This window comes from Rosa chinensis, chromosome 6 (assembly GCF_002994745.2).
Source record: "Rosa chinensis cultivar Old Blush chromosome 6, RchiOBHm-V2, whole genome shotgun sequence".
NCBI classification, from domain to species: Eukaryota; Viridiplantae; Streptophyta; class Magnoliopsida; order Rosales; family Rosaceae; genus Rosa; species Rosa chinensis.
The window spans coordinates 14733698-14753837 of NC_037093.1; the positions used below are offsets into that span (position 1 = coordinate 14733698).

Consider the following 20140-nt stretch of genomic DNA (forward strand, 5'->3'; position numbering starts at 1 on the left):
AATGAAAGACCAAACCACAAATCTGCAAGACTCTGCAAGTTGTTTGATCATTTGATCAAACTGTCAAAGACCCAAGACTGCAACCGAAGTACCAAACCACAACTTGTTCCAACTTCTAAATTCCAACAACACAAAACTGATCGAGTTAACTTATGGAAGCAACTTTTTGAAGCATCACTAGCCTTTGAGACTTTGGAAACCGTTGCAGCCTTTTGGCTTTGGTGAGTGAGTTGAGTCTCTTTAATTAACTTCGATTGATGCAGCTGCCTACTCCTTTGCTAGTCTCTCTTCTTCTGCTTGTTCTGCATAGAAAATAAAAAGTGAAAATATTACATATATAGAATTAAATCTGAAAGAAAAAGAGCATAACAATAAAAAGTAAAAAGAAAAAAGAGGCTTGTATATCTCTTTCAACATCTTCAAAGAACAGCATTTCCTCAATGGTTGGAATATATTCCAACCCTAATATTGCATCAGACTTCAGCCAGTTTTGGAGGCAGATGAAGGCTTCAACTATTCTAGGAGTTAAAGAATTCCTATATATGTGGATCAATGACCCTCTTCCCTATGCTGAAACTACTCTCACTAGCCACTGGGGAGACTTGGATTGCTAAAACATCATTTGCCACAGATTGTAAGTTAGGATACTTTGCACCATTAAATTTCCACCAATCTAAAATCTTCCACTCTTTATCTTCTTCAGGCTTCTCAATGGTATCCAGCAAGTATCTCTATCAACCTTCCTCCAACCACCACTGCTTCACTTTTAAGTTGCAAACTTCAATCTACTAGTATTGCAGCCTTCACTCCTCATTTGCTAACTTTTGGTCTTGGTGTGCTGCTAGACCTATAAATTGACCAAATTTAGAGAGGATCGACCTAAATCCTAATCCGTTTAGTAATGAAAAATTTCAAGTCTACCTGATTCGTTAAGCTAGCGGATTGATGGTAGCTCAATTCAAATCTGTATTCGACAGATTGACGGATACCCGATCCGCTAATTCTATCCATTTATAACTAGCCTTCCTGCACGCACGATGTGTGTGCGGAAGGGCCGCGCTCGCGCGTGCGTATTGTCCTTCCTCTTTTGCTACGCATATTTGAAATGTTACTTATGAGTGCAATATTATTTATGTGTTGCATATTACCTAACTCTTACCCCATACAGATATTATAAAATATTGTATATGTCTTTAGCAATCCATCAGCAAAAAACATAAATGGTTGGAACAAATATGTCTCTAGCAATCCATTGCACAAAAATATGCACTGGTATATACAAATATATATAATTTTAATGGTTGGAACCCAATATACTTATTATTGAAATTGGTTAACTACCACAAAATAAAAACATATTTAAAGGAAAAGAAGCAGAGTTTAAGAGTTCTTTTTGTTCCACTCTTTCAAAATAAGCTGACTGAGATAATAATGTTTATTTTTACTGATTTTCCCATGCACCAACCACATGAAAAATACAGAAACATGCCTCCTAAAGCTCTTGTCTCTTTAGAACCTTTTCTTTTGTTGAGGGCGACGATCTGGTACCATTCCTACAAATAGAAAAAATTACACAAAGTTACGTACAGGGTTATAATCCAAAAAAACTTAATCAAATATGTACACTTCTAATCAATAAAAATGTCAAAATACCTATGAAGATGATCTATCAGTTGTGTTTGAATGAAGCAAAACTTCTTTAAATACGACATTCTTCGTAAATATAATTATCCATGACTAAAAACATGATCTGGGAGGTAAACACCTACATGTGGGATAGTCTGGCCTTGAGATTTGTTTATGGTCAAACAGAAGCTCAGTTTGATGAAAATTGCTTTCTTGTTAGTTGAAATGGTAGCCCAGCATTTTCTGCACTTTTTAAAGAAATTCTAGGTAGGAAAACTCTAGTCCCAGCAAACTGTCCTGTTAGTATCTCAGCATCAATCAGATTTTGGTACGAACCACGGCACAACAATCTAGTACCGTTACACAATCCCAATTTAGGGTCAATATTCCTCAAAAGCATGATTGGAGCACCTACTTTCAAAGTTAACTTGTAGGGTGGCAGCCCACCTGCGGTTAATGAGTTCAGAAACTCTGGTCGGTACAAATTTCTGATGTCATCTTCAACAGAGTCAAATGAGTACAATGTAATTTCTTCACCTGGAAACATATTGATTATCTTTGCATATGTGTGAGCAATAGTGAGACTTACAAAACTATATATGGTTGTCTATTTTTTTTATTTTTGGTCTTTATGTTTTTGTTTATTTGAGCATTTGATTTTTATTTTTTTTTGGTTGAAATGTGATAAGTTCAGGTTGGTCTTTATGTCTATCTATTCATATTGTTTGTCATTTTCTACTTTTCGCAGACTTTACTTTTCATATTTCTTCCTTTAGTGCTGATGTTAAATTATGATGATTTTTCTCCTTGTAGATTTTACTTTGCACAATTGAATTCTACTTTTTATTTGTTATTAGTCTTTTTGTTCTCGTGTTCTTAAAATGTAAATGTTGGTGTTCTTTTCTATTGTGATAGAAAAAGAATATGCTTTTCTTTTCATATATAACTTGGAATTGGAGGACTACACTTGCTAGTAAATATAACTTTTGAAGAGGCTTCATGCCTAACATATTAAACAACAGATGAAAATTACTATTGCCTTCTCAGTCTAGGCTTCTCAAAGTGTCAACACATATTTCACTTTTAGATGAAAGCTTTGGTTGGATTCTTGAGCCTCCAATTTATTGCACTTAATTGGTCTTCCGACACCCGGTTGACTGCAACAAATCGTTAAAGGCAAAGGAGGGAAAGAGAATAAGAGATAAGCGAATTAATCACTACTTGTCATCCATCAACTTTGAACTGGAACAAAGAAAAAAGAAAACATCTGGTTGAAAGCCCAACATTTTAAATAAATTATAGATTCATAGATCTCACATCTTCCTATTCCATCTTTATTCTTCACAACCCCATAAGATGAATTTATAACTTAGAATTAGCCTTCTTGCACACACATACGCATGTGCGGAAGGCGAATTTTCATTTCTTGTTTTAAAGCGTACCTACTAAATTCGTCCTTTTGACCTTTGTTCTATGTTCCAAATTTGTCTCTCTGCATTCCAAACTATTATGCATGCATCAACGTCAATGAGGCCACATTGTCTGTGAACAAAGACAAAAAAAAAAAGTGAGAGAGTGTATAATCTTGGTTTGCGGAGGTAGTTCTGAACTTGATAAATTTGATGTATCAAAGCACAAATAATAATAGCCTAAATGAATTAATACTCCTAAGCAGAAACAATTACCAGCAAAACGATTGCCACACTCTAATATATGAGAACGATGATAATCATAGAAACAAATTTTTGTCTGCATCTAACACACCACTAACTATTTGCTTCTCTGACTTTTTTAGAATCCTTTCACCATTGGGAACATATAAGCAAAGACATAAACTCCCAAAAGTTGTGCATAAGAACCAAGTTAACCAAAGGAAATCTGATGAAAATTTTAGGGGAACTAATCGCAGCCAAATAGTAAAGACACTAAGGTTCTTTGTTACCCAAGACACTTGCAAGATCAGTTATCAATTACCTTCAATGCTTGCGTTAGCCTTCTTCCTGTATCCCTTCACAGTAGTCTGACAGAATGATAACTACAAAATCAGTTTCTTTGTTTTGGCTGAATGTGATAAACGCTACCCTGCTTCTATTCTTGTCCAAAGGTACTAAAAAGAAAGAAAAGAATGCATAAGATCTTAATTATAAATAAATGCACCGCAAAACACCTGGACTAAACTAAAAGGCAGGAAAGTGTTCATCAATACAACTTTTAAACTCTGGCTTCTCACATTAAAAGTTACAAAAGAACAAACAAAATAGATAAGTATACTGACATCACTTTTATCAAATAATACCTCTTAGAACCCAAATAAATGGACAATTCGGCAGGGAGCAACAACCTATCCTCCTGGGTTTGATCCTTGATGGCAGAACTGCTGTATTGTAACACAAAGAAATTAAAATTAAATTTCACTCCAAGTTGCGTGTATAGACAGAGAAGCTAGCACAAACTGGGGAATTCCCATAAAGTCTTCCTTCTTTCTTGACCTGTTACATAAACCAAAGCTTCAAATCCCTCAAATTTCATCTATAACAAAAATTTGAATACCCGAGATAATTTAGATTTGAATTTAAATTCCATGGTGCGAGAAGGAAATACATGACACACCGAAATAAGAAGAGAACCTAGAGAATTTAATGATGAAGGTGTTGGAGTAGAACGGCAACTACCTATATACGGAACGGGGGCTTCTGGTAATTGTTTACGTTGAATGTCTGCGTGGGTGAGGAACATCATGTACCCTTATACCCTTGCTTGATTAAATCTTCTGTACTAAGCATACTCATCTGCTTCCCTTTTAACATCTACATATATTTTGTTTGTGTAAACAAACAGGAAAACACAATCCCAAAAATTGTGTATAACAACCACTTGAACCAAAGAGAATTTCAATTGGAATCTACATATATATATATATTTTAGCTGATTTTCTAGTGATGAACTTATGCGTGAGGAGATCGTCTTCCACTTACCAATAACCGGTTTGTGCACGATCTGGAAGAGGGAGAACGGTTTTTGATTTTGCTAAACGTCGGGGAAGATTAACACTGATCCTCCTAGGTTTTCTACTGCCTTAGTTACTCTTTTGCCCTTTGTTTATTTTATTTTTTGCTATAAAAGTTATATTAAGGGAGGGGCAATTTACAGGGTTATTGAAAATTTAACCATAAGCCTTATTGGCTTAATTAATACTGATAACAAAATATTTTTAAATTTTAATATTAATATTAAATTTTTATCATGATACTTCATAAAATATTATATATTTATTTAAAAGTAATAAGTGTTCTCAATATTTTAGAAAATAATATTTTAGTAACACAAAAATAATACTTTATTATTATAAAAATAGAATGGATCGGATTAATTTAAATCCGTGTTTGATTCATTAAATAAACGGATTAACGTATTTGAACTATTAATGCATCAACGAATTAAATTTTCAATTCAAACTCGTTCAATAATTACGGATCTGGAGTGGATATGAATCAAAATCCGGTCTATTTACAGGTCTACATGCTGCTGCTGCCTTTTCCCACCACTTTATTTTTCTTTTGTACACTCTGATCTCCATTAGAACATGCATAAAGGTCACACAGTTTGACCATAAGGTCCTTCACTTCCTCTGATTTTTTATTTCTTCTTAATATTAATCCTATCCATGTTAAACATTGTTTCACACACTCTCTCAAAATTCTTTAGTTTATGCCTTGGATTCAAGACAAATGCAACAATAAAAAAAGCTTATTGATGTATTCTAGGGATCCAAAGTATTTGTTCAACTTGTTCCTTGTTTTGTTAGCCATTCCAAAAAAAATCTTGTCACTCTCACTTGATTGATTGTCTATTGGGTTGTGAAACAGCTGATCCATCTCTATTTGTATTGTAACTATCTCATGGAAGGCTTTGTATGATGTAGGCTTCAGTTGTGCGCAAATTTCCCCCATAACATATCATAGAACACCTTAAGAAACTTCATAAAAGCATCTACTTTCTCCCAATCACATTCAACTAGAGGTGCTACCTTTCTCCTAGACTGTCTTGTTGCCCTACTAATTTAAGCCTTTTTAAATTCATCAACTAGCTCTTCATCTTCATCAGAATAGCTCAGATATTTCACGTCTTCCTCCTCTGTCGAAAGCCCTCTTTAATTTTAAAGATGTGTCCAACATAAAGAAGGCCAGTGGAATTCCATCTTGTTGGCACATTTAACACAAAGACTTTTTTACGCTCTAATTTCTCTTTCTCAACACAGAGCTTACATCCATCAAGTCTTTAACCTGATCTTCTTACATATCTAACAACATTTCTTATGCTAGCTAACGACCTATCCATTACATGTACACTAGACCTCAAAATAATGTTTACAATGTGAGCGAAGCATCTCACACGCATAATCCTCATTTCAAACATTGGTTTCCTTGGCCATCCACTCATTTTTTTCTTAAACTAGTACCATTGTCTCTAGAATCACAAGCTAAATGAGTGGTGCAGTACTTACATTGAGCTAGCTTTGTATTGTCTACTACCTTCTCCTTTCCATTAACAATCTCCACTAATGGCTGGTCGAATTTGGTGAAGTGCTCCCACACCATTGACCTCTCTGTCTTCATCTTCTTGTCCCTCTTTCTCTTCTGACTCTTCATATGCTCAACATTCTTCTTCCCTTTCTGTTTCAAAGAACAGGTTGTCGCCGTCAGACTTGAAGATGGTGTTTCAGCAATTTGTTTATCACCTCCAAGTTGTTCAGCAGTCATAATCTCATTGCCGCTTTCCAAAGAATGAGTAGAATCGGAGTTCATTTCTCCGATTGGGGATTTGGGATTTTTGAATAGGTTTTGTGAATTGGATTGGAGTTTTCAAATATTGTCACCCTCAATTAGAATTAAGGTTTAGAATCGAGTCAAGGAGCTAATGAATTGCGATTAGATTGAAAGAATTTTAGGCTGAGTTTAGGGTTTTCGAGTAAGGGTTGCAAGGCTGTGAAATTAGGGAAGAACATATTGTGAGGCTGAGACGCTGAGTTTAGGGTCTTGATCGAAATGTTCAAAATGGTCTTACTCATAGGCCAATAACATAAGCACATGAATACTCACAAGCCAATAACAAAAAGACATGTGTTTGGTTTGAGATTTTGTGTTTTTGAATCGCAAGAACCGAAACCAATTCGTTATAAACTGGTACGGCTAGGGTTGAATTGAAAACATAATTTTTTTTTTCCTTCAAGAACCTCACTGAAAAATCAATTTCGGTTCGGTTTGGGGCGATTTCTCACGTTATCGGGTCTAAAGTCCCAGCCAGTGAGTATGGATGGCTGCGTGACGGTAGTGGTTGTGAAATATTAGGAAAAAAGATTTGAAAAAAAAATAAATTGAATGAAAAAATAAAAATGACTAAAAATAATTAAAAGAACGGAGAGTGAGACCCACTGGTCTGAGTATTTTTTTGGACCCACAGACCCCCAATTATATATAAAACCTCACTCCGAGTGAGGTGAGTGCTTGTTTTTTCTCTGTTCGGGGTTTAGAAAGAAAGCTTCAAGCTCAAGGTGGCGGACATGACGCTCATCCACCGCCGAGAATGCGCCGGCGAAGGTGACGCCCTAGTCGAAACTACAAGGCGTAACCATTTCCGCGAATGGTCATCCGAGACTGCTTCAGATGAGGCGGGGGTTAAATTTGGCCAACATTACTGCCGGAGATTCAAGAAAGACGAAGCCGACCGCCTATCTAAAGCTGCACGCCGTCCCCATTGCCACGATTTCTCATCGGAAACTGGTTTAGAGGAAGAGGACGTTGAATTGGACCAGCAATACCGTCGGAGATTCAAGAAACTCACAGAAGAGGGCCTTGGATTCGGAGAAAAGTACCGTCGCACAATCAACAAACCCCGAGACGAGAACCACAGTCCTTTTTTCCCCTAAAGGAGCTCTGAATTTTGCAAATTGCTGCCATCATTGGTGTCACCCCTCTCAATGGAGCTTCAAGGTGCATAACATGATCATTGAACTTCCTGCAAGTACTTATGACTACATACCGACCAAATCAACAATACAAGGAATGAGAAAACTCCATTCAGCTGTGTTCTTTTAGTCAGACAATTTAGCGACCTTCAAACTAGTCATCTAAGAAAGAGGAAAAAACTAATACATTTCTCATATGCCAATTGAATTTGCTCCTTATCACCCGAATTGATGAATTTGGCAGTAGGCAAGACCACCGCACTAGCTTGCTCCTTTAAAAGCGCATGCTTCCCTGTCAACATGTACATACACACCCATCGTAAGTAGTCAATTTCAACCGATTTTCCAAATCCAGCAACTAGGTTAAATCTTAAAGCATTGAACCACACACTACAAACATTACTGACAATCAATAGTTTTGACCGCAAAAACAATTTCCATGCATTCCGAAAACTCTTACATCCCATAACACAGAACTTGATTAAAAAAAGAGGAAAAAAGGAGCTTGATCCTATGCCTTGTTTTGGTGTCAAAACGCAATTCAACTGTTGATTCCATCCAAACAGTATATAACCATTTAAACAAACCGCAATCAAAACACAACTTCTATTACCATAGCACTCACGCCTGATAATCAAAATTGTTTACAGAACCATCCATCAAAACCCTAGCACATCAAAATAAACAAATTGTAAAGATAGCAGAGTGAACAAGAGCCTCACAGGATGTAGAGGTATCGAAGCGAAATGCACGGAGGGATCAATCTGGTCCAAAAGGGGAAGCAACCGAATCGACTCGGCATGTAGCGAGACATGAGCTTGCTTCAGAATGATGTGACGGTTTGAGAGGTCTTCGGCATGGGTTTGATAGGCTTTCTCCGAGTTTGGTTTTTGCGTCTGAGTGAGAGGGACTGTTTCGCTTAATAATTTACAATATCTGTGCAGACTCGTCCCTTTAACTCGGTTTTTGGGCTCAATCAACCGATATGGACTTTTAAATGGGTAACATGAACTGAGCTCAGTTTGGGCTCAATCTACTGTGGACCCAAACTGCATCTGAAAAGAAATAAGTTTGGGCTTTTAAATGGGCATAGTATAAAGAAACTGTAGGCCAGCTCATTGGGCTCAAATGGGCACTGAATCCCCACCTTAGTTCAAACCCTGACAATCTCAACAGTCACTATTGATAGCTAACTGGGTTAATTCTTGTATGGGCCGGCCACTAGAGCAGTAAAATCAGCCCAGGGTCTATGGGCTTGCCCAAGCCTAGCTCTATTTCTTGAGCTATGGACTGCCCCTGACCAAGCTAATGGGTGGGGTTAGCCCAACCCATTTTAAATAGGGTAGGATTGGGCTACACTTTTGAAGCTGTGGCCGGTTTAGACCCTGCCCCCTAAGAAAATACAAAATTAATCATTTTTTAGAGCATATTATTGTGAATGGTCATCTTTATTGGATTCTGGCAACACTCATTTGAAAAAGTTTGCTCATTTCATGGATGCTAGTGATTCACAGAGGAGTAGAACAAATTTCTTTTTAGATTCTTTTTATTTATTTATAAAGAACGGATTGATTTTTTTCTTTTCTTTTCTTTATAGAAGCTAACTGGGTTAGAGCTAGAAGAAATGTAACGGTTAGAGCACCCCATCCCTGTGGTGACCAACACCAACAGCTAAATGAGGGGAAGGACGAGGTGGATAGTAATTGAGTGCAACAGAACTGGATTGGTCTTTGAAGAAGCTCCCGAACCTGTTTTTGCTTTCTGGCAAGCCTAGGCTCAAGGAAATGACTATGAGTCCCATCAACTTTAGAAGTAGATTTTCTACTTCTTGAGCATATTCTTTACACGCATCCCTGGTCAAGTTACAAATCTTCATTTAGCCAAGGGAACTGTCCTTTACACAGTTTAGTTCACAGGTGTACTATAGGGTGAAAGCTTTAGGTAAATGACCCTCGATGGGTTCTCAGGCATTGTACTTCAAGATCACAGGTAATCTATATTTCTTAGCCATTTTATTCATTTTCTGTTTCTTGAAACTTCCTATAGTTATTAGCTAAACGGAATGTATATATTCATCTACTAGTCTAGTACCCTTAGTGATGATTGAGTTAACTGATTTCCGGGGGATACTTGGGCCATTGGTAGTCCATTCATTCTCTTCCTTCCAGTACTTATTGACATTCTGGGTATTCTCTCTCTCATTGCAACCTATCACGTTTGTTTCATCCCTCCAACTCTTCCTCTTCTCCTCCAAAGGCTGAGCAAAGAACTTCCTAGTAGCAGCCCCAATCTTTTGGAGCTTGTCCACGGGCACTCCATGGTTGATCACTTGGAAGAACGCCCAGTCCTTGCATGGATTTCCTATTCCTCTAACAATTCCTTCAATAGATGCAGATAAAAATTGGAGTCTGGGGAGTTCATTGGAGACAAGTCAATCAATGGTATGCCTTCGACTTCGATGATGGACAGTTCAGGGAGTTTAATGTAAACTTGATCAATTTCTTCCATGGTTGTGATCTTCAAGTACAATTGAAGTATTTTGCTAGCAGGTACATAGCCCCGGTTTTTTAAAATTGGATAAGCAGCAAATGAAAATCTGATTCCTATCACAAAATCACCTGCACTTGCATATCCTTGTAAATTGCACATAAATGTCTCCCTTCTGAGGTCGAAGTATAAGATTAGCACAACTCCTTTTTAAGTAGCTAATGACTGTATAGTAAAAACTAAATCTGGCCACATCATGTTGTGATTATGTTGTTCAGGGTTTATGTTGAATACCAGATTGCCAGTAAACTAAAATCCAATTTTATGACAAATCATAATACCTTAACACTTTCTCCTCTTGTTTAAGAACTAAACCCTAAAATTATTTTTAACCCGACCTGTTTCTTATGTGTTTAGCAGATTTTGCCAGTAGAATCAATAACTTTTGTTATTGAATTTGAGTCATGTTGAAATTACCATATATCCCCTCTTTTGTTTCATCAGGCTATTCGATTGGGCTGCCCCTCTCTTTGTAGTTTAGTTCTTGTACTCATTGAACACTTGCCTGTCCTTGTAGTGTTTATAACCTCAAAGCTTTGATCTGTTATTCAGATGAATGTGGACACACTTCATAATGCCAGAAAGTTCCAAGTTGTAAAATCACCCAGTAGCACATCTAATTAAGACTTCATAATGTCTAATTGTTGTAATGGATATGCAAAATTATGTGTTGTACTTTGTAGTCCATTTTATTGCTGATTTAGTACAATAAGCACAGTATCATATCATGCTCCCAATGTTTCTTACTACTATGGCATTATATACAAATTGGCATTATTTTCTGGATTTTATGTAAACAGCATGCTATGCACCTGAAGCTGAAATAACATTATTATCACTCGGCAATACTCCCATCCCACGTACTTGTTCCTATATCCTGAAATCATGAATTTGGATGTTTTCAACATTGAGTTTCTTGAAATTACTCAGCTTTCTGTGAGTCGTAAACTTGCCCCAGCTGTATGGCCTATACTTTGCAGGATTTTGTTCATTGATCAGCTCTTCCAAGGGCTTTATTATGGTGTAGTGTGCTGGCTCAAGGAAGTACGGGATAGAAAACCTTTCCTTCTCTGAATTCACCATCACCCTGTGTTCTGTACTCTCATATCTCTCATTGCTCCAAACCTGCATAAACATCATTTGTCATTAGAATCATGAAATTAGAAACAACAATACATAGACGATTTATAAGTGATTCTAATATAAGTGTGCTGAAAACCAATTCCAAATTTATCTGAACATGACCAGTTAATATGAGTTATGAAGAGTAGAACCTGAAGAGTGTCACCAAGATTGATGATATAAGCATTTGGGGTGGGATTTACCCTAACCCACTCTCCATCTGTTTTTCTCTTCACTTCCAATCCTCCAACATCATCTTGAGCTAGCACAGTTAGAGCGCCACCATCCTTGTGGCGACCAACACCAAGGGCTAACTCTGGGGAAGGGCAAGGTGGATAGTGATTGAGTCTGATACGAGTGGTTTGGTCTTTGAAGTAGCCTTTGAACCTGTCTTCCGGCAAGCCCAGACTTAAGGCAATAAGTCCCATCAACTTTAGAGCTAGCTTTTCAACTTCTCGAGCATATTCTTGACACGCCTCCCTGGTCATGGCAGTCTATTAGATCATATAAATCAGGCTCAGAATATTTGTTTAGTCTATCATGCATAGGATCCTTGACAAAAAATTACGTTTCCAAGAGCTAGTGTTTTTGCTTGATACACATTTTATCTCAGAGGTGAAGAATATGATGCAAGCTCTTGTGTAATTGAACTTTGATAAGCTCCTAATCATGTTGCTTCAAGGTGAAAAGTAAACTACAGATTTTAAACATTTTTGTTTCATTTTACTTTAATATTATCATTAGCTAACTGTATATATATTCATGTACTATCCTTGGTGATCAATGAGTTACCTCATTTCTGGGGGATACTCAGGCCATTGATTAGTCCACTCAGTCTCTTCGTCGTCCTCAGGATCAGGTGAGGCTGGGACTAAAGTAGGGTCCTCCACATCAAAATCAAACACCTCCTTCCAGTCCCGAATATTCTTGGTGTTCTCAGTGTCGTAGTACCCCAACACATTGTTCAGGTCTCTCCTAATCTTCCTCTTCTCCTCCAAAGGCAGAGCAAAGAACTTTTTAGCAGAAGCCTCAATCTTTTGGAGCTTATCTGATGACACCCCATGGTTGATTACTTGGAAGAACCCCCATTGCTTGCATGCATTGCCCACTTCTCTAACAATTCTTTCAATATCTTCTGGGTCAGAGATGGAGTTTGGAGAGTTTATTGCAGAGAGGTCAATTAATGGTATGCCTTCGGCTTCGTTTATGGAGAGTTTGGGCCTGTGTTCAGGGTGTTGTATGAAAGCTGGGTCAACTTCTCCCATGGCTGGTGAACTTGATGCAAGTAATGATCTCTTTTTCTAAGAAGAGTTTGTGGAAGAAACAGGAATGATTTGCTTTGTAATGTAAGAAACTTTAGTTTGGGCGGCAGATGCTGATGCCTTTTGGTGCGGCAGATAGCGACTTCACAACTAGTAATGCTGGGATGGAGTCTTCATAGCCAATTAATCAGTGACCAGGTACATAGCCTATTCTCTCTCTTTATTAGCTAATTACAAAGATTTTTGTCTGTTTCATCATTTTTAAATATATTGATAGAACCAAATCACCTGTACGTTTGTCTTCATCTTTTAATATAATTAAAACCAAATTGGATAACAGAGAAATCCATGACTTTTCTACTTCACTGGAAATCTTGTCACACTGTTATTCTGTGTTTCATCTGATTCGTTTATTAAATCATGTTTATATATATTAAGAGTAAACGCTTTTTCTTAAATAATATTACCCTGTGCAGGTTAACCTTCACATATTGAGAACTAAAAACTGAAATTTAGAATTCTTTTATTGCTAATCTGACCTGGTTCTTACCTGTGTTTATATATACCAATTCTTTTTAGTGGATTTGTATTTTTTTTTTTCCTGAAATATCATCACTACTTTTGTTTTTTTTTTCAACCTTTGATAATAGCTAGCTGTAGTGCTGACTGCAATATTTCACCCATTTGACACTCCCTACCACCTAAAGTGCCTATACCCACAAAGCGTTTTTTGCTCTGTTTTTTTAAAAGAATGAAGACATATTTCCTAACGAATATTTTTGTTTAATCAATTATTTTCACACATTAATTTAATACATAGTATCTAATAAGTTGGAATGGACAATCCTAAAAATAGTTCTGTACAATCTTTGTTCAAAGCTTTCAGCAAAACAATGTCTTTGTAATTTTATTGCTAATCCCATACATGAAACGGACCATGCTTCCAAAGTTTCTTACTACCTTATACATAAAGACATTATTTGCTGGATTTGATATAGTGCATGTGATGTACAGGAAGCTTAAATAACATTATTATCACTCTTACAACCTAAAATCATATATTTGGATGTTGTCAACACCGAGCTTCTTGAAATTACTGAGTCTTCTGTGAGTCATAAACTTTCCCCAGCTGTAAGGCCTGTACTTGGCAGGGTTTTGTTCATCGATCAGCTCCTCCACAGGCTTCACTAGTGTGTAGTGTGCTGGATTGAAGAAGAAAGGAATGGAAAACCTTTCCTTCTCTGAGTCCACCATCACCCTGTGCTCAACACTCTCATATCTATCATTGCTCCAAACCTGGATAACCATATCCATTTGTTACTTGAAACTGGCCACAATATATAACCTCAGAGATTATAGAACATATCTTAAAAAGTAACTGTTATTGGACAAGTTAGTATGAACAATTTCCAATAATTTAACACAGGAAGTCGGTATGAAGTTTGATGAGAGTACTGGTACCTGCATAATATCACCAACATTGATGATATAGGCATTTGGTGTAGGTTGAACCCGAATCCACTCTCCATCTGTCTTTCTCTTCACTTCCAATCCACCAATTTCATCTTGAGCTAGCACGGTTAAAGCACCACCATCCTTGTGGCGACCTACACCAAGAGCTAACTGAGGGGAAGGGCAAGGGGGATAGTGATTGAGTCTGATACGAGTGCTTTGGTCTTTGAAGTAGCTGTTGAACCTGTTTTCTGGCAAGCCTAGGCTCCTGGCTATAAGTCCTAATAACTTTAGAGCAAGCTTCTCTACTTCCTGAGTATATTCTTCACATGCTTCCCTAGTCATGGCATTCTATTAGATCATAGAACCAAAGTTTGAAATACGAGTTTAGGAATCATTAAGTTACCTTAATTCTGGAGGGTACTCAGGCCATTGGTTAGTCCATGTTGCCTCTTCCTTGTCCTCGGGATCAGGTGAAGCTGGGACTAAAGTAGTGTCTTCCATTGAGAAATCAAACACCTCCTTCCAGTCTCGGATATTCTTGGTGCTCTCGGTGTCAAAGTACCCCAATGCGTTTCTTTCATCTCTCCTGATCTTCCTCTTATCCTCCAGAGGCTGTGCAAAGAACTTCCTAGCAGCAGCCTGAATTCTATGGAGCTTCTCCAATGGCACCCCATGGTTGATCACTTGGAAGAACCCCCACTCCTTGCATGCATTCCCTATTTCTCTGACAACACCTTCAATGGATTTGGGGTAGGAAATGAAATCTTGCAAGGTTACTGGAGAGAGGTCAATCGATGGTATGCCTTCAGCTTTGATGATGGAGAGTTTCGGCCTGTGCTCAGGATCTTGGATGAAAGCTGGATCAACCTCTCCCATAGCTGCTGACCTTGATCTGTGACAAGCTCAGCCAGTAAACTACTTGCTGCTAAAATAAAGGCTGGTTTGTAATGTGGGTGGTGGAACATTTTGGCTTGAACCTGGACAGCTTTTTGTTAATTGTTGGGTAGAGATTATCAAGTGGTCCACGGTTTTGTTTTGGAAGGTTGTGATTCATGTGACGTTTGTGCTTGCATAAGTCGTCATTTTCTATGTTTTCTACACAGTTCCAAAGGATTTTCATGTCATACTAGTGTTTATATGAAGAAAATATAATTTATTTTATATGGATTTGATGAGTCAAATAGAAGTTTATCACATCTCCTTTTTTGTTGTGCACTCAGTGAAGACTCCCTGGTGCCTTTGCCCTGGAAGCAGTTGACCATACCCTCAATAGTTTTTGCAGTTTTTTATTGGGTTAATTTCATTTTACCTATCTAACATTTACACGTTAAATCAGTTGTGGCCCTGCACTACACAAAAAGAGTCGGAAGAGTTATCATTTTTATCAGTGGCATCATTCTGTTTTTTCTCCTTTGAGAGGGAAATGAGTAGCGGCCACAACAAGTCCACAAAGCTATTACAATCTCAATCCCATCTCACTTATTTAGAATTTTCAATTACCTTCTAAAGTCTGATTAGTCTCAATTACCATCTATATCAAGGATAATCCAGGTAATCACAAACGTCACAAGTCTCATGATCTCAAAACAAGCCGTGCAAGACTTTGTAATCTTCCCAACAATGCATGATAACCTGTCCAGGTACAAGATAAAAGGTCACGTCCAGGTTCACGATAAAGGTCACTGACATTATTATAAAAGCAACATTTCTTTTAACATATCTAGTATTTTACAAGCTTAGATTGCTACAGACCAACACCAAGATCCAACACCAAGATCAAGATTTACGGCCATGGGAGAAGTTGATCCAGCTTTCATCCAAGACCCTGAACACAGACCTAAACTCTCCATCATCGAACCTGAAGGCATACCATTGATAGACCTCTCTCCATTAAGCTCCCCAGACTCCATTTCTGACCCTAAAGCCATTGAAGTGCTTGTTAGAGAAATAGGGAATGCATGCAAGAACTGGGGCTTCTTCCAAGTGATCAACCATGGAGTGCCACTGGAAAAGCGCAAAAAGATTGATACTGCGGCCAGGAAGTTCTTTGCTCAGCCTTTGGAGGAGAAGAGAAAGATTAGGAGGGATGAAAAATGTGTGGTAGGTTACTATGACACTGAGCATACCAAAAATGTCAGAGACTGGAAGGAGGTGTTTGATTTCCTTGTGGAGGAGCCTACATTAGTACCCTCCTCGACTGAGCCTGATGACAAGGAGGAGACACAGTGGTTTAATCAATGGCCTGAGAACCCCCCTGAATTAAGGTAACCTGATCAATAGTTCAATACTCAATTGTTTATGATGTGTAACTGTATCAATACCCCATGTCATAAATCATGAATCCGAATTAATTTTATGCTTATTTTCTGCGTTCAAATTGTGGTCATCATCAGGGAGGTGCTTGAAGAATATTCTCAAGAAGTAGAAAAGCTATCTCTAAAGTTGATGGGACTAATTGCGTTGAGCCTAGGCTTGCCAGAAGACAGGTTCAAAGGCTACTTCAAGGACCAAACCAGTTTTATCAGACTCAATCACTATCCACCTTGCCCTTCCCCTCAGTTAGCACTCGGTGTTGGGCGCCACAAGGATGGTGGTGCCTTAACTGTACTGTCTCAAGATGAGGTTGGAGGATTGGAGGTGAAGCGAAAAACAGATGGAGAGTGGATTCGGGTCAGACCTACACCAAATGCCTATATCATCAATGTTGGTGACATTATTCAGGTAAGTAACTCCACACTTCAAACTTCAACCAACTTTTCTATATTCAAACTAATATGAAATTATCTTAATGTTTAGTAGCACAGCTCACTTTCCACTTCTAATAGCTTAGCCTAGTATCTCAGTAGTCAGAACAAAGGAGCATTTACAATATTAATGAAAAAATTTAGTAGAATCAATGGACAGTAATTAAAAGGTTAAAACGAACCAGAACATATGTTTAACTAATGTATTAGCAAAAAAGCAAAAAGATTGATTTATGAACTAGAATAACTTGAAGTTATGTCAAGAAAAGGATTCTGCAGCTTATACACTTACACTACTGTCCAGTATTGAATTCAACCCATTAGTTTATGACACTGCAGGTATCTGATAACAAATGGATATGTTTATGCAGGTATGGAGCAACGATAAATATGAGAGTGTGGAACATAGGGTGATGGTAAACTCAGAGAAGGAGAGGTTTTCTGTTCCCTTCTTTCTTAACCCAGCACACTACACAGAAGTGAAGCCTTTGGAGGAGCTCACCAATAAACAAAACCCTGCCAAGTATAGGCCCTATAGCTGGGGCAAGTTTCTGACTCGCAGAAAGCTCAGTAATTTCAAGAAACTCAAAGCTGAAAACATCCAAATCTATCATTTCAGGGTTTCAGATCAAGCGAGTTAGGTGTTACTGAGCGACAATAATGTCATTTCAGCTTCCTAAATAACGTTGAAACTGAGTGAAAACAATGTATGGAGTATATTATCAGTCTAAGAAAATAATGTCATGTTGTATACAGAGTTACAGACTAGAGTAGTCATAAGATTCTTCACAAACATGGTGTGATTAATGTACCATGTCAGCAATAAAATGACTAAAAACATATTATTTGTGTCCAAATTTAAGGCCATATTCTAAAGAATCCTGTCAAGCACAAATACAAATGTTTTAGCAATCAACAGTGTACTAGCTACTGATTAATCTTATAAACATGATAATTTTTAGCATTATGAACTATCTCTTCTCTGAAAAGACAAAATAAAAAAAGCACAAATTTCATTTTACCTCCTTGATCTTTAAATCCTAAATTATTTGTGCCCTTGCACTTTTAGTTTCATCACCGATGCCAGTGAACTTACCAATTTCAATCAATCTTGTCTAACCCTTGGCTTTTTTACCAACTATTGTGTGATGTATTTTGAAATTCTAGTCACATATGATATGATTTTGCATGCAACTTTAGTGAATCATCATCATACAAGGGGGCCCATAAAAGCCACATTTTCAATTTGTAAAAACTTGATAAAAAAAAAAAAACTAATTATTGGACATGATTGATTAAATTTTAGAGAGCATAGTGATACATGTGCTGAAATTAAAAGTGCAGGGCCACAACTGATTTAACATATAAAGGTTAGGAATGTAAAATGAAATTAACCCATTATTATATTACTTGATGAAAGAGATAGACACATAATATATGATTGGTATGTGATCAGTGCTGGATTGTTCAGATAACATTTTCCAATGCAATTCATGCAACAATACTTAGATTTTTGGGTGGATTAGTGTTAGTCTGTTGCGCTAACTGTTCTCTATATTTCTAATATATAGGTGATCATGAATATTTCCATGATACAAAAATAAAACTACGAGAGAAAAACCCTAGCTAGTATGCGCCTTTGCGACTTACTCCCTTTTTCAGGGCTGTTTCGCTTGTTCGACTGCGCCACCATGCTGGACAGGCCTCTGGCCTTGCCAGCGTGTGCTGTGCGTGGTCGAACGAGACTAGTTTTATGGATGCTTCTAGATGAGCGGCAAGGCTGCAAGCGTGAAGGAAACCTGAATCGGGTTGGTGACCAGATCAATTCTGATTTGGCTACAAACTGGTGATGGGATCAAAAGCGTTTGGTGGCTACTGGTGGCGGGGTGCAATCTGCTGTGACCTCTAGTTTTGGAAGAGGATGTGGCTCAAATGCAAATGAGATGGTTGCGAGGCTGGTTATAGCGGTAGGAGGACGGATTTTACAGGATCCGTTCTGGTGGAGATCTCGTAGTCTGGTTCGACAGGGTCGTTGGCTTTGGTGTGTTGGTGAGGTGATCAACCAGTGTGCTATGGCGATGGCGACTTCGTTGGATGTCAGTGGCGGCAGCGATTTCGATGGATGTTAGTGGCGGTGGCATTAGCGTTTTGGGTCGTGGTACGGGTATCTGCTTGTCACCAACGCTTCAAGGCTATCTATTTTGTTACCTCAAGAGGATTCTTCCTTGCTTCGAGGATATTATTTGAATATCTCCTCGAGTAAATCTTCACCTAGGGAAATCTTCCTTGAAAGGTTTCGCCGTAACTAGATCCTCCTTGACGAGATATTTTTTCTTAGACAAGAAATATGCTCCTCGACTAGATATTTCTTCCTTGAGAGGAAATAACTCCTCGACAAAATATTCTCCTCTCAACTAGATATTTCTTCTTTGACAAGATGTCTCCTCGTTGTGTTTATAGGTTCACTCTCAAAATTTGTAGCCCCACAAAAGGCTCAATCCCAGTGAATGACTTTAATAATCTATCAGGAATGTAGCTTGTTCTCACTACCACTTATCTCTTGCATTTCCAAGCATTATTCTTCTTTCTATTATTTCTTATCAGTACTCGAGTTTACCATTACAAGTTTTCTAATTTGCTTGGGGTTTATTGGCAGTATTCTTTGGTGTTTGTCTTTGTAGGAACAAGTTGGGGGCATATTAAAACTTTAACATTGAAGTTTCTGCAAGTGCTGAACCTCGCTCAATCTATGGGCTTATGTCTATCAGTCTATCTTTATCTGTAAACATTCTATTTTTGTATTCATTATGTTTGCTAGCTGTAGCATTTCTTCTTTAACTGTTATGGAATTACATCAATCTGATCCCTCACCAAGCTCGAGCTCTCAAGCTGCTATATATGTAAAGAACAATTCAAAATAAATTAATTGAGAATTGCATGACATCCATCTGCGGTAGACCTGGAACAAACAAAAAAATGCAAATCTTATTTTTGGTTTCCTTCACAATATTACCCGAATTTGATGAATCAGGCCTCTCAACCACAATCACACAATTGTTTTTCTTTCCCATTGGATGGATCCGTTGAAGTAATGCAGCCTTACTTTCAAATATCTATACAAAGCAACACATTTAATTTGTAATCCAACTTAAATAAGGTCCATTAATGATTTAAATAAAAGTATAAAACTGAATGAAATATTACCGGTGCGTAGTGAACTCATTGGTATAATTACATGAACATTCTACTCTGATTCCTTTGATGCATCACCATGTTGGATTTCAGCCTGAGATTTACAAAAGCTAAATTAAGTGAAGAGTTTGAATCCTTCTTAAAAATGCTAGAACATAGTTTATGACAAGTTGAAAACCCAAAACATGTAAAAATAAGCCTTCTCTATTGAATTCCCTTTTATGTAA

At 37.6% G+C, this 20140-nt stretch overlaps 3 protein-coding genes and 2 long non-coding RNA genes across 5 annotated transcripts; 1 reads left to right on the forward strand and 4 right to left on the reverse strand.

Moving 5' to 3' along the window:
* Window positions 1-3012: 3012 nt before the first annotated feature.
* On the reverse strand, window positions 3013-4263 carry LOC112173696. The gene is made up of 3 exons (XR_002925664.2): window positions 3923-4263; window positions 3601-3646; window positions 3013-3168 (listed from the first exon to the last, which is right to left on the reverse strand). It is a non-coding gene; the product is annotated as an uncharacterized LOC112173696 (long non-coding RNA).
* A 3284-nt stretch (window positions 4264-7547) lies between these two features.
* LOC121049765 lies at window positions 7548-8448 on the reverse strand. Its single transcript, XR_005801289.1, has 3 exons — window positions 8314-8448; window positions 7779-7883; window positions 7548-7657 (listed from the first exon to the last, which is right to left on the reverse strand). It is a non-coding gene; the product is annotated as an uncharacterized LOC121049765 (long non-coding RNA).
* Window positions 8449-10811: 2363 nt separating this feature from the next.
* LOC112169435 (protein DMR6-LIKE OXYGENASE 2) lies at window positions 10812-12829 on the reverse strand. The gene is made up of 3 exons (XM_024306458.2): window positions 12053-12829; window positions 11413-11740; window positions 10812-11263 (listed from the first exon to the last, which is right to left on the reverse strand). Exons 1-3 carry the CDS (start codon window positions 12523-12525, stop codon window positions 11009-11011), a joined length of 1056 nt encoding a protein of 351 aa, XP_024162226.1. The 5' UTR covers window positions 12526-12829; the 3' UTR covers window positions 10812-11008.
* Window positions 12830-13366: 537 nt separating this feature from the next.
* On the reverse strand, window positions 13367-14979 carry LOC112169434 (protein DMR6-LIKE OXYGENASE 2). The gene is made up of 3 exons (XM_024306457.2): window positions 14381-14979; window positions 13984-14311; window positions 13367-13818 (listed from the first exon to the last, which is right to left on the reverse strand). Exons 1-3 carry the CDS (start codon window positions 14851-14853, stop codon window positions 13564-13566), a joined length of 1056 nt encoding a protein of 351 aa, XP_024162225.1. The 5' UTR covers window positions 14854-14979; the 3' UTR covers window positions 13367-13563.
* A 705-nt stretch (window positions 14980-15684) lies between these two features.
* LOC112169433 (probable 2-oxoglutarate-dependent dioxygenase At5g05600) lies at window positions 15685-17578 on the forward strand. Its single transcript, XM_024306456.2, has 3 exons — window positions 15685-16241; window positions 16371-16698; window positions 17093-17578. Exons 1-3 carry the CDS (start codon window positions 15769-15771, stop codon window positions 17360-17362), a joined length of 1071 nt encoding a protein of 356 aa, XP_024162224.1. The 5' UTR covers window positions 15685-15768; the 3' UTR covers window positions 17363-17578.
* Window positions 17579-20140: the final 2562 nt, after the last annotated feature.